General features: G+C 45.3%; 1 protein-coding gene across 1 annotated transcript; it reads left to right on the top strand.

The window, feature by feature from the left end:
• Positions 1–3,016: 3,016 nt before the first annotated feature.
• LOC134615271 (uncharacterized) lies at positions 3,017–8,397 on the top strand. Its single transcript, XM_063459759.1, has 3 exons — positions 3,017–3,105; positions 6,704–7,057; positions 7,693–8,397. Exons 1-3 carry the CDS (start codon positions 3,024–3,026, stop codon positions 7,902–7,904), a joined length of 648 nt encoding a protein of 215 aa, XP_063315829.1. The 5' UTR covers positions 3,017–3,023; the 3' UTR covers positions 7,905–8,397.
• Positions 8,398–14,327: the final 5,930 nt, after the last annotated feature.

Raw genomic sequence — 14,327 nt, forward strand, 5'->3', positions numbered from 1 at the left:
TTGAGGAGAGGGAGGCAGGTTGCCTCCACTCCCCAGGACGCTGGTTGCTGTAAGGTGGCGGGATCCACCATCACCTCCTCCTGGAAATCAGGCTGCCGCTGGGAAGAGAGACCGGTTGTCTCCTCTTTGGCTAAACAGCCCGGTCGCTGGGGGGCAGGACCGACCATCCCTACCCCCTGTGCTGTATGTGCAGAGACCACGGTCCCATCTGCACAGTTGTGGGGCTTACTGTCTCCCCCTGGTACATTAAGCTGCCGCTGGGGAGAGGGGGTAACCAGCTCCTCTCCCAAACATACTTCCAGCCGCGGGGGAGGGAGACCGACTGTCTCTGCTCCCAATACAGAGTCCTGCTGCTGGGGAAAGGAGACTGGGCTCTCTATTCCCAGTAGGACACTCTGCCGCTGGGGAATGGAGACTGGGCTCCCAATTCCCTGTATATCACACTGCCGCTGGGGATCTGAGCCGACCGACCAGCATCCCTGTAGCTCACCTTGCCGCTGGGAAGGGAGGACGCTGCTCTCCTCTCCCTGCAAGGTACACTGCTGCTGGGGGACAGGACCACTTGTCTCTGCCCCCTGTAATGGCATGAATCAGACCAGGGGTTCAAAAGTTAGTAAAAGTATATTTTGGGCCCTGGCTGGCAGCATGGCAAAATCTGTCTCACACAGGTTTTACAGAGGCCTCTATCCTGGAGACAATGGGGGGGGAAGTAATCCAATTATCCAGGGATAGAGGCAGACTCCATTGAGCACATGGTTACACAAAGACAGTAAAACACTTTAAAATACATAAAGTTACTTTTTTATACATTAAATACAGACATGTAACATATCCCCAGATAGCTCAGGTCTGCGTGCACATTATTAGGTGAATGGCACGCAGACCACACAAATACAGTTTAATTGCCATGGAGCCAAAGTCTTTGCCATAGTCTTTCATTATATGAATAGGCTCCATGGCATAGCTATCTGGGGGTATCACCGCTCACACAGGGCAAGTACCGAATGGCCCCACTGTGTTTAAAGGGCCAGAATGAGTGACATGCACTCTGGTATGGCCGAATACTGTTTTTAAAGGGCCCAATCTCCCAGGGACCATAATCACATGGCAAGAGGCTGGCAAGCAGTCCTCTCCAGGCCCAAGACCTGTAGATAACTCCCTAATTCCCACGGTATTAAGGAGCTATCTACTAAAAGACTGAAAGACCTAAATTGGTCTTGTGACAGATCCATCTGTATAGACTTATATTGTTGGTTCGTCTGTTTGCCTTCATTTTGCTGGATTTCCTGTCCGTATGCCCCTGTTTGTGTGTTTCCTCAAGTACCGATTGAACTACCGAACGGACGGCCACCCAGGAGAGGAGTGTGCTGCTAGTTAACCTTTTGGCCTCAATTAGAACGTTGCGGTTAACCGCAGACACCTCTCCATTCCATTTGTACGGGTGGTCGTCGTTCGTATGCCGACCACGAGGCGGCGGCCATTTTGGGACACGAGGAGAATCAGCGGTGTTCGGTGCAAATCCCATGGAACTAAAAACGGATACTCTATCTGCCGAACACCGCTGCAAGCCGCCGCCTGCCTTCTATTTCGTCGAGGCGTACGAACACCGGTCAGTTCGGGAGTTTATATCATTCGTATGGACTTTACCCAGATAGCCGTCCCATGGAGTCATTCGTATACCGAAGGACTGTGAGAGACTTTGACTCCATGGCGATTGGACTAGGTACATCGGATCTGAGCGCTATTCGGTAGAAATATGCACTCAGATCCAGGCTATCTGGGGATACGTTACACGAACCATATGCATTCGGTATTTCTCAAGTTATGTATTTAATTGTATTTTTCCTACTGTATTTTAAAATGGCGATTGTCTCTATCCTGGGAGATAATTAGGTTTCTTCCTAATTATCTCCGGGATAGAGAAGAAGGATTTATGGGTAAAATGGGAAGGGCTTATGTTGAAGCCACTGCGATTGGCTACTGTCCAATATATCGTACAGTCTTCCACAAGGTCCCCTAGGGGAGTGTCCACCTTGTGGAGACTCGCATAAATACCGGGCAGGTAGCCCCCATTAACCCCTTAAGGACACATGACATGTGTGACATGTCATGATTCCTTTTTATTCCAGAAGTTTGGTCCTTAAGGGGTTAAACACATTCCTGTTTGACCTTCAAGACGGAGCTTGGTCTCGTTTGTGGAGGGATTTATTATTGGGACAGTACTTTTCGTTATTTCTAGCTGTGGAAGGATTTCGACTGAATTGCTGATTGGGAGTTGCCGCGTTCGTATGCTCCGTTTGGGAGTTTGACGATCGACTGGATTAAAACTGCATTTCTGGAGAAAGGGGATTATTCACTAAACGGCGGCTTCGTTCCCCTGGCGGTGAGTGTCGTAACAGGTCTTTCAGCCAGATTTACTAATACTAAGTAAAGATTACTTAGTATTAGTAAATTATGCCCCTACTCGCTATACCGCGAGTAGGGGCATGTCTATTAAACAGTGAGCAGCCTATGGCTCTGGGGTGGGGGCCAGGGGGGAGGACAATAGGTCCCCCCTCTTATTGTTAGTTAGGGCACCCACCCACTGCTCAGGGGTGGAGGCCAGGGGGGAGGACATTAGGTGCCCCCCCTTATTAGTATTTAGGGCCCCCAACCACCGCTCAGGGGTGGGGGCCAGGGGGGAGGACTTTAGGTTCCACCCCTCCTTATTAGTATTTAGGGCCCCCACCCACCACTCAGGAGTGGGGGCCAGGGGGGAGGACATTAGGTCCACTACAACATGTTCACAATCCTAAATACATCGCTGTGTATAAATCTTCCCTTTTAACCCCTTAAGGACCAAACGTCTGGAATAAAAGGGAATCATGACATGCCACACATGTCATGTGTCCTTAAGGGGTTAAGGGCCGGATGGCATGCTGCACTGGATTTCCCCGAATATACAGGAAGTATCACAGAGTGGTTACCTATTAATATCTGACACCTACATAATACAGGCTTCCTGTGTGCACAGAGACAGGGTGATGGCTACAGTCTACTTCTGTGTCTTAAGAATGAGCTCTGAGACCACCACATCACTGTGTCTGCAAATCCTTATTATCACAGGTAAGGGAGATCAGTATTCTACCCTCAGTATCCCAGGTAAAGGGGATCATTATAATATCCTCGGTATCCCAGGTAAGGGGATCATTATAATACCCTCAGTATCCCAGGTAAGGCGATCATTATAATACCCTCAGTATCCCAGGTAAGGGAGGTCATTATAATACCCTCAGTATCCCAGGTAAGGGGGATCATTATAATGCCCTCAGTATCCCAGGTAAGGGGGATCATTATAATGCTCTCAGTATCCCAGGTAAGGGAGATCATTATAATACCCTCAGTATCTCAGGTAAGGGAGATCATTATAATACCCTCAGTATCCCAGGTAAGGGGATCATTATAATACCCTCAGTATCCCAGGTAAGGGAGGTCATTATAATACCCTCAGTATCCCAGGTAAGGGAGGTCATTATAATATCCTCAGTATCCCAGGTAAGGGAGATCATTATAATACCCTCAGTATCCCAGGTAAGGGAGATCATTATAATACCCTCAGTATCCCAGGTAAGGGAGATCAGTATTCTACCCTCAGTATCCCAGGTAAGGGAATCATTATAATACCCTCAGTATCCCAGGTAAGGGGATCATTGTAATACCCTCAGTATCCCAGGTAAAGGGGATCATTATAATACCCTCAGTATCCCAGGTAAGGGAGATCATTATAATACCCTCAGTATCCCAGGTAAGGGAGATCATTGTAATACCCTCAGTATCCCAGGTAAATGGGATCATTATAATACCCTCAGTATCCCAGGTAAGGGAGATCATTATAATACCCTCAGTATCCCAGGTAAGGGAGATCATTATAATACCCTCAGTATCCCAGGTAAGGGAGATCATTATAATACCCTCAGTATCCCAGGTAAGGGAGATCATTATAATACCCTCAGTACCCCAGGTAAGGGAGATCATTATAATACCCTCAGTATCCCAGGTAAGGGAGATCATTATAATACCCTCAGTATCCCAGGTAAGGGAGATCATTATAATACCCTCAGTATCCCAGGTAAGGGAGATCATTATAATACCCTCAGTATCCCAGGTAAGGGAGATCATTATAATACCCTCAGTATCCCAGGTAAGGGAGATCATTATAATACCCTCAGTATCCCAGGTAAGGGAGATCATTATAATACCCTCAGTATCCCAGGTAAGGGAGATCATTATAATACCCTCAGTACCCCAGGTAAGGGAGATCATTATAATACCCTCAGTATCCCAGGTAAGGGAGATCATTATAATACCCTCAGTATCCCAGGTAAGGGAGATCATTATAATACCCTCAGTATCCCAGGTAAGGGAGATCATTATAATACCCTCAGTATCCCAGGTAAGGGAGATCATTATAATACCCTCAGTATCCCAGGTAAGGGAGATCATTATAATACCCTCAGTATCCCAGGTAAGGGAGATCATTATAATACCCTCAGTATCCCAGGTAAGGGAGATCATTATAATACCCTCGGTATCTCAGGTACCATTAGAATGTATTACTCCTTCCAGTTCTGTTATGTCCAGTTATAATACCTTCATTATGCCTTTTAGTTAAGTGCTTGTCCATTCTATATACAATGCTTGCATGGCGTTATTACATAACTGACCTCAGGTTCACATGAGAAATAGTTGAAACCTCTTGGTAAATCTGGAGTTATGCTTTAGCTTATTATCCAGAACTGTTACCGTACAGGAACGTGGAATCCAGCTAAGTGTGAAACCATTTTAAAACATTTCAATAACATACAGTAGCAGAGCACCAGGAGACTGCCGACACGCTACACACTACAGTGGTTGTGGTGGTTTGAAGCCTAGACTACACCTTTACCGATGGAATAATTAGAGCGAGTTCCTCTAGATGGGTTAATAGTATAAAATAGGTGTAATAATAGTTTGTCTTTTACTTTGACTCAATATATATTGCAACATTTCTAAATATCACCAAATACTGCACTCAAAATGTATAGAAAATATAGACAGTGTTCTGGCACTCATACCGAGCTCAGGTTTAAATTCACTGAGTACCCCGCACACAGTATATTGTAAATAGAAAGTGAAAAGGCGGTCATTCATAAATTAACATATTAAACCAATTACTGCTAGCTGTCTTCCAGTTGGATACGTGCAAATTCTACAGGCAAAATGATACTTAGTATTATGTATTATATATAAACTGAGCTAGCACATTACAGAGCTCCACAGCTGTAAAACTCTGTAATATGCAGTGTGTATGGGGGTATCACAGAGCTCCACAGCTGTAAAACTCAGTAATATGCAGTGTGTACGAGTGGATCACAGAGCTCCACAGCTGTAAAACTCAGTAATATGCAGTCAGTGTGTACAAGTGGATCACAGAGCTCCACAGCTGTAAAACTCACACTAATGGGCAGTGGTTATAAGTGGATCACAGAGCTCCTCCACAGTAAAAGTGATGTTCATAGTGGTTTATCACAGAGCTCCATTGCTAAAAAAAAACACCAAGAGTAATGTGAATTTTGCACAACAGTATCATAGAGCTCCACTGCAAAAAAAGCAATGTAATGTGTGGTGGCTGCGTTTGGGGTGTGTGAGGTGCATTGGCTGGATGTGTGTTCTGTCCCCTATTCTGCTTTCATTTTTTTCTAATGTGATAATAACGATTCCCGTAGGTCCAGCAAGTGATAATAATGCTTCCCTGGTGGCCCAGCAAGTGATAATAATGCTTCCCTGGTGGCCCAGCAAGTGATAATAATGCTTCCCTGGTGGCCCAGCAAGTGATAATAATGCTTCCCTGGTGGCCCAGCAAGTGATAATAATGCTTCCCTGGTGGCCCAGCAAGTGATAATAATGCTTCCCTGGTGGTCCAGCAAGTGATATAATAATGCTTCCCTGGTGGCCCAGCAAGTGATAATAATGCTTCCCTGGTGGCTCAGCAAGTGATATAATAATGCTTCCCTGGTGGCCCAGCAAGTGATATAATAATGCTTCCCTGGTGGCCCAGCAAGTGATATAATAATGCTTCCCTGGTGGCCTAGCAAGTGATATAATAATGCTTCCTTGGTGGCCCAGCAAGTGATATAATAATGCTTCCCTGGTGGCCTAGCAAGTGATATAATAATGCTTCCCTGGTGGCCCAGCAAGTGATATAATAATGCTTCCCTGGTGGCCTAGCAAGTGATATAATAATGATTCCCTGGTGGCCCAGCAAGTGATATAATAATGCTTCCCTGGTGGTCCAGCAAGTGATATAATAATGATTCCCTGGTGGTCCAGCAAGTGATATAATAATGCTTCCCTGGTGGTCCAGCAAGTGATATAATAATGCTTCCCTGGTGGCCTAGCAAGTGATATAATAATGCTTCCCTGGTGGCCTAGCAAGTGATATAATAATGATTCCCTGGTGGCCCAGTGGGGAAGTTTGGTGTGTTTTTTGGTCATGTATGGATGAATATATTTCACTTGCAAAACCAAAGAAAACCATCTTGGACATGCTGTGTTTAGGACGGAGAGGTGGGTTTGCAAGCAGGGTAAGTGGCCCGAGGTTTGGCTATCTGAGAGGTTGGTTATGCACTTAGAATGAACATTAAAATACAATGATTTATTTTCTTTATTTTTCACTCTCTCCTAGGTTCGGTTTGTGCTCTTTCCATTTCTGCTGGCCAGTTATCTATAGATGAATATGAGGGCAGCTCCGTCGTTCTGTCCACATCCTACAGTCTAACCAATCCAAAGGATGTTCTCCGGATAAAATGGGAATTGGACGGGACTTCGCCCACTACTCTCGGCGTATGCACCAAAAAGGAAAACTCTACCTCACATTTCCCATCAAGCGGCTATGAGCGAAGGATGCGTATCGTGCCAGAGAATGGGTCTCTAATCATTAACCAACTGCAAAAGAAAGACAGTGGAAAATACAGGGTAACGATATATGATGCTTCTCAGTCTGACTCCGTTACCATCACCGTCACTGTGCTGGAGAGCGGTATGTAAAGACAGGGTAACATCCTATTCATTTCAATAATATCAACATGGCACATGGTACCACACTTTAGGGTAACAGGGAACCCCAGATACACTCACACACATGCTTCCAGACACAGAAATGACACACTTAAGGTTGTGTATTCCAGACACACAGTTACTCACTGATGGACACACAGACACATACAGACATACAGTTACCAATACACACTGCCAGACACCCAGATACCTATACACAAGACACACAGAAACCAGATACACAGCTCCAGTGCTACAGGCTGTACTCGGGATTCTTCTTCTCTCCACTTGGACTTCCTTTATGTGTTGGGAGTAAATGGCCTGACATCAGTCCCACCTGCCATAACAAGACATGGTTAGAACGAGAGTTGTAAGTACAGCTCGGTAAAGGATATTGTCCATTAGTATGTTTCTATTTATATACAGTTAGCTGAGACATTTCTGTCTATCCAACTGCATTAAATAGCATTAGAGTGAACCCCCATGCAGGCTCCAGTGTTGGACCAGGCCTCTTAGCGGAGTACTGGCTAGATCCACCTTATGGTGGCACAGGTCTTATTAAACTATCAGAGTTGAGTAAGTGTCACAGGATTACCTGTATCTTTTATTTGGTTTTAGATTTTCAAGACTTCAAAACCACAATGACACCACAAACATCATTTGTTTGCTTCTGTCCGATTAACATCACCAATATATCAAAATCATCATTGGCCTGGATTTTCCTGGGAACTCGCCTGTCATCTGTCTTCATTCTCCTGGCCTTCGTTTTCTGTATCTTCTACTTCCCCCAGAAGATCAAGACGAGCAAGACACGTGGCAGACACTATTAAGGAATTCCCAGGAATGCACCGAGTATTCCATCAAAAACTATAAATCTTATTTTATCAGGGTGACAAGTCTAAGCAAAATATCAGAATGAAGGTTCATCTTCTACGTTTTTTAGTGCCTAGGTTATTTTTTCTCTGTGTTTTGCCGAAAGTCCACACACACTGGTGTCCAACGTGAACAGCACATCATAACACAGTCCTAATAAGAAGCAAAACAAGTGGTACATACCTCTGGGCAACCTACTTCATCTTCGTTATCTGGAGCTCTTTGTATTGGACAAGCCTGGGTGTTCAGGAATCCACAGTGGCCACCAGATAGTTTCTATTGCTGGACAGAATAAACAAAAAAAAAACACTTGCCTAAAAACTAGCAGAGGTCCCTAAGCATATCTTCTATGCCATGGAGGGGGCAGGAGATGACCTGATATTTGGAGAAGGCTGGAGAACCTCAAACATGACCCCACTATACAGAATAAGGCAGCGTACTATTTCACATTGATGCAATCCTCACTTGGAAGGAGAACTTTGAACACCTAGAGTATTGCATCTTGCTGTAAATAATAACTTCAGTGAAAGAATCATTTAACGCGTGCGCCTTTTGCTGATATTGATACAAAACGATTTCTCGGGCACAGAAAATAACTTTCCTCAAGGTGTTTTTAGTACTAACTCTATATTATGTTTAACTTTTGTTTCCTAGAAATAAAATGTTCCATTCTCTTTATTCATTTTGTATAAATGTAGCCTCTCCTATCTCCTGCTTTACAATATTGCCCAAACTGCAATAGATATACAAGATATCCAAGGTTTTGCATTACTATTTATTCATATAGCCACTTACTCACAAACCATGGCTAAAGTTAGCATTCATTCGCTTATTGCAATTTTTACAAAACAACTGCCCATTCAGCGATGAAATATCATCAACATTCTACGTTTTACTGCTCTAAAACACTCATATCTGTTTACAGCAATACAACTCACAGTAATGTGCAATGTGTGAGTGGATCACAGAGCTCCACCGCAATACAACTCACAGCAATGTGCAATGTGTGAGTGGATCACAGAGCTCCACCGCAATACAACTCACAGTAATGTGCAATGTGTGAGTGGATCACAGAGCTCCACCGCAATACAACTCACAGTAATGTGCAATGTGTGAGTGGATCACAGAGCTCCACAGCAATACAACTCACCGTAATGTGCAATGTGTGAGTGGATCACAGAGCTCCACAGCAACACAACTCACAGTAATGTGCAATGTGTGAGTGGATCACAGAGCTCCACAGCAATACAACTCACAGCAATGTGCAATGTGTGAGTGGATCACAGAGCTCCACAGCAACACAACTCACAGTAATGTGCAGTATGTGAGTGGATCACAGAGCTCCACCGCAATACAACTCACAGCAATGTGCAATGTGTGAGTGGATCACAGAGCTCCACCGCAATACAACTCACAGTAATGTGCAATGTGTGAGTGGATCACAGAGCTCCACCGCAATACAACTCACAGTAATGTGCAATGTGTGAGTGGATCACAGAGCTCCACAGCAATACAACTCACCGTAATGTGCAATGTGTGAGTGGATCACAGAGCTCCACAGCAACACAACTCACAGTAATGTGCAATGTGTGAGTGGATCACAGAGCTCCACAGCAATACAACTCACAGCAATGTGCAATGTGTGAGTGGATCACAGAGCTCCACAGCAACACAACTCACAGTAATGTGCAGTATGTGAGTGGATCACAGAGCTCCACAGCAATACAACTCACAGTAATGTGCAGTATGTGAGTGGATCACAGAGCTCCACAGCAACACAACTCACAGTAATGTGCAATGTGTGAGTGGATCACAGAGCTCCACCGCAATACAACTCACAGTAATGTGCAATGTGTGAGTGGATCACAGAGCTCCACCGCAATACAACTCACAGTAATGTGCAATGTGTGAGTGGATCACAGAGCTCCACAGCAACACAACTCACAGTAATGTGCAATGTGTGAGTGGATCACAGAGCTCCACAGCAATACAACTCACAGCAATGTGCAATGTGTGAGTGGATCACAGAGCTCCACCGCAATACAACTCACTGTAATGTGCAATGTGTGAGTGGATCACAGAGCTCCACAGCAATACAACTCACAGTAATGTGCAATGTGTGAGTGGATCACAGAGCTCCACAGCAATACAACTCACAGTAATGTGCAATGTGTGAGTGGATCACAGAGCTCCACCGCAATACAACTCACAGTAATGTGCAATGTGTGAGTGGATCACAGAGCTCCACCGCAATACAACTCACAGTAATGTGCAATGTGTGAGTGGATCACAGAGCTCCACAGCAACACAACTCACTGTAATGTGCAATGTGTGAGTGGATCACAGAGCTCCACCGCAATACAACTCACAGTAATGTGCAATGTGTGAGTGGATCACAGAGCTCCACAGCAACACAACTCACAGTAATGTGCAATGTGTGAGTGGATCACAGAGCTCCACCGCAATACAACTCACAGTAATGTGCAATGTGTGAGTGGATCACAGAGCTCCACAGCAACACAACTCACAGTAATGTGCAATGTGTGAGTGGATCACAGAGCTCCACCACAATACAACTCACAGTAATGTGCAATGTGTGAGTGGATCACAGAGCTCCACCACAATACAACTCACAGTAATGTGCAGTATGTGAGTGGATCACAGAGCTCCACAGCAATACAACTCACAGTAATGTGCAATGTGTGAGTGGATCACAGAGCTCCACAGCAACACAACTCACAGTAATGTGCAATGTGTGAGTGGATCACAGAGCTCCACAGCAACACAACTCACAGTAATGTGCAATGTGTGAGTGAATCACAGAGCTCCACAGCAACACAACTCACAGTAATGTGCAATGTGTGAGTGGATCACAGAGCTCCACCGCAATACAACTCACAGTAATGTGCAATGTGTGAGTGGATCACAGAGCTCCACCACAATACAACTCACAGTAATGTGCAATGTGTGAGTGGATCACAGAGCTCCACCACAATACAACTCACAGTAATGTGCAGTATGTGAGTGGATCACAGAGCTCCACAGCAATACAACTCACAGTAATGTGCAATGTGTGAGTGGATCACAGAGCTCCACAGCAACACAACTCACAGTAATGTGCAATGTGTGATTGGATCACAGAGCTCCACAGCAACACAACTCACAGTAATGTGCAATGTGTGAGTGAATCACAGAGCTCCACAGCAACACAACTCACAGTAATGTGCAATGTGTGAGTGGATCACAGAGCTCCACAGCAACACAACTCACAGTAATGTGCAATGTGTGAGTGGATCACAGAGCTCCACAGCAACACAACTCACAGTAATGTGCAATGTGTGAGTGGATCACAGAGCTCCACAGCAACACAACTCACAGTAATGTGCAATGTGTGAGTGGATCACAGAGCTCCACAGCAACACAACTCACAGTAATGTGCAATGTGTGAGTGGATCACAGAGCTCCACAGCAACACAACTCACAGTAATGTGCAATGTGTGAGTGGATCACAGAGCTCCACAGCAACACAACTCACAGTAATGTGCAATGTGTGAGTGGATCACAGAGCTCCACAGAAACACAACTCACAGTAATGTGCAATGTGTGAGTGGATCACAGAGCTCCACAGCAACACAACTCACAGTAATGTGCAATGTGTGAGTGGATCACAGAGCTCCACAGCAATACAACTCACAGTAATGTGCAATGTGTGAGTGGATCACAGAGCTCCACAGCAATACAACTCACAGTAATGTGCAATGTGTGAGTGGATCACAGAGCTCCACAGCAATACAACTCACAGTAATGTGCAATGTGTGAGTGGATCACAGAGCTCCACCGCAATACAACTCACAGTAATGTGCAATGTGTGAGTGGATCACAGAGCTCCACAGCAACACAACTCACTGTAATGTGCAATGTGTGAGTGGATCACAGAGCTCCACCGCAATACAACTCACAGTAATGTTCAATGTGTGAGTGGATCACAGAGCTCCACAGCAACACAACTCACAGTAATGTGCAATGTGTGAGTGGATCACAGAGCTCCACCACAATACAACTCACAGTAATGTGCAATGTGTGAGTGGATCACAGAGCTCCACCACAATACAACTCACAGTAATGTGCAGTATGTGAGTGGATCACAGAGCTCCACAGCAATACAACTCACAGTAATGTGCAATGTGTGAGTGGATCACAGAGCTCCACAGCAACACAACTCACAGTAATGTGCAATGTGTGAGTGGATCACAGAGCTCCACAGCAACACAACTCACAGTAATGTGCAATGTGTGAGTGAATCACAGAGCTCCACAGCAACACAACTCACAGTAATGTGCAATGTGTGAGTGGATCACAGAGCTCCACCGCAATACAACTCACAGTAATGTGCAATGTGTGAGTGGATCACAGAGCTCCACCACAATACAACTCACAGTAATGTGCAATGTGTGAGTGGATCACAGAGCTCCACCACAATACAACTCACAGTAATGTGCAGTATGTGAGTGGATCACAGAGCTCCACAGCAATACAACTCACAGTAATGTGCAATGTGTGAGTGGATCACAGAGCTCCACAGCAACACAACTCACAGTAATGTGCAATGTGTGAGTGGATCACAGAGCTCCACAGCAACACAACTCACAGTAATGTGCAATGTGTGAGTGGATCACAGAGCTCCACAGCAACACAACTCACAGTAATGTGCAATGTGTGAGTGGATCACAGAGCTCCACAGCAACACAACTCACAGTAATGTGCAATGTGTGAGTGGATCACAGAGCTCCACAGAAACACAACTCACAGTAATGTGCAATGTGTGAGTGGATCACAGAGCTCCACAGCAACACAACTCACAGTAATGTGCAATGTGTGAGTGGATCACAGAGCTCCACAGCAACACAACTCACAGTAATGTGCAATGTGTGAGTGGATCACAGAGCTCCACAGCAACACAACTCACAGTAATGTGCAATGTGTGAGTGGATCACAGAGCTCCACAGCAACACAACTCACAGTAATGTGCAATGTGTGAGTGGATCACAGAGCTCCACAGCAACACAACTCACAGTAATGTGCAATGTGTGAGTGGATCACAGAGCTCCACAGCAACACAACTCACAGTAATGTGCAATGTGTGAGTGGATCACAGAGCTCCACAGCAACACAACTCACAGTAATGTGCAATGTGTGAGTGGATCACAGAGCTCCACAGCAACACAACTCACAGTAATGTGCAGTGTGTGAGTGGATCACAGAGCTCCACAGCAACACAACTCACAGTAATGTGCAATGTGTGAGTGGATCACAGAGCTCCACAGCAACACAACTCACAGTAATGTGCAATGTGTGAGTGAATCACAGAGCTCCACAGCAACACAACTCACAGTAATGTGCAATGTGTGAGTGGATCACAGAGCTCCACAGCAACACAACTCACAGTAATGTGCAATGTGTGAGTGGATCACAGAGCTCCACAGCAACACAACTCACAGTAATGTGCAATGTGTGAGTGGATCACAGAGCTCCACAGCAACACAACTCACAGTAATGTGCAGTGTGTGAGTGGATCACAGAGCTCCACAGCAACACAACTCACAGTAATGTGCAGTGTGTGAGTGAATCACAGAGCTCCACAGCAACACAACTCACAGTAATGTGCAATGTGTGAGTGGATCACAGAGCTCCACAGCAACACAACTCACAGTAATGTGCAATGTGTGAGTGGATCACAGAGCTCCACAGCAACACAACTCACAGTAATGTGCAATGTGTGAGTGGATCACAGAGCTCCACAGCAACACAACTCACAGTAATGTGCAATGTGTGAGTGGATCACAGAGCTCCACAGCAACACAACTCACAGTAATGTGTAATGTGTGAGTGGATCACAGAGCTCCACAGCAACACAACTCACAGTAATGTGCAATGTGTGAGTGGATCACAGAGCTCCACAGCAACACAACTCACAGTAATGTGCAATGTGTGAGTGGATCACAGAGCTCCACAGCAATACAACTCACAGTAATGTGCAATGTGTGAGTGGATCACAGAGCTCCACAGCAACACAACTCACAGTAATGTGCAATGTGTGAGTGGATCACAGAGCTCCACAGCAACACAACTCACAGTAATGTGCAATGTGTGAGTGGATCACAGAGCTCCACAGCAACACAACTCACAGTAATGTGCAATGTGTGAGTGGATCACAGAGCTCCACAGCAACACAACTCACAGTAATGTGCAATGTGTGAGTGGATCACAGAGCTCCACAGCAACACAACTCACAGTAATGTGTAATGTGTGAGTGGATCACAGAGCTCCACAGCAATACAACTCACAGTAATGTGCAATGTGTGAGTGGATCACAGAGCTCC

This window comes from Pelobates fuscus, chromosome 6 (assembly GCF_036172605.1).
Source record: "Pelobates fuscus isolate aPelFus1 chromosome 6, aPelFus1.pri, whole genome shotgun sequence".
Taxonomy (NCBI): Eukaryota; Metazoa; Chordata; class Amphibia; order Anura; family Pelobatidae; genus Pelobates; species Pelobates fuscus.

Excerpts from the sequence above, each read along its gene's own strand:
- LOC134615271 (XM_063459759.1), top strand. The coding sequence starts at position 3,024 with ATGGCTACAGTCTACTTCTGTGTCTTAAGAATGAGCTCTGAGACCACC. Across the intron at positions 3,106-6,703 it reads GCAAATCCTTATTATCACAG|GTTCGGTTTGTGCTCTTTCC; the intron begins GTAAGGGAGATC and ends ACTCTCTCCTAG. Across the intron at positions 7,058-7,692 it reads CGTCACTGTGCTGGAGAGCG|ATTTTCAAGACTTCAAAACC; the intron begins GTATGTAAAGAC and ends ATTTGGTTTTAG.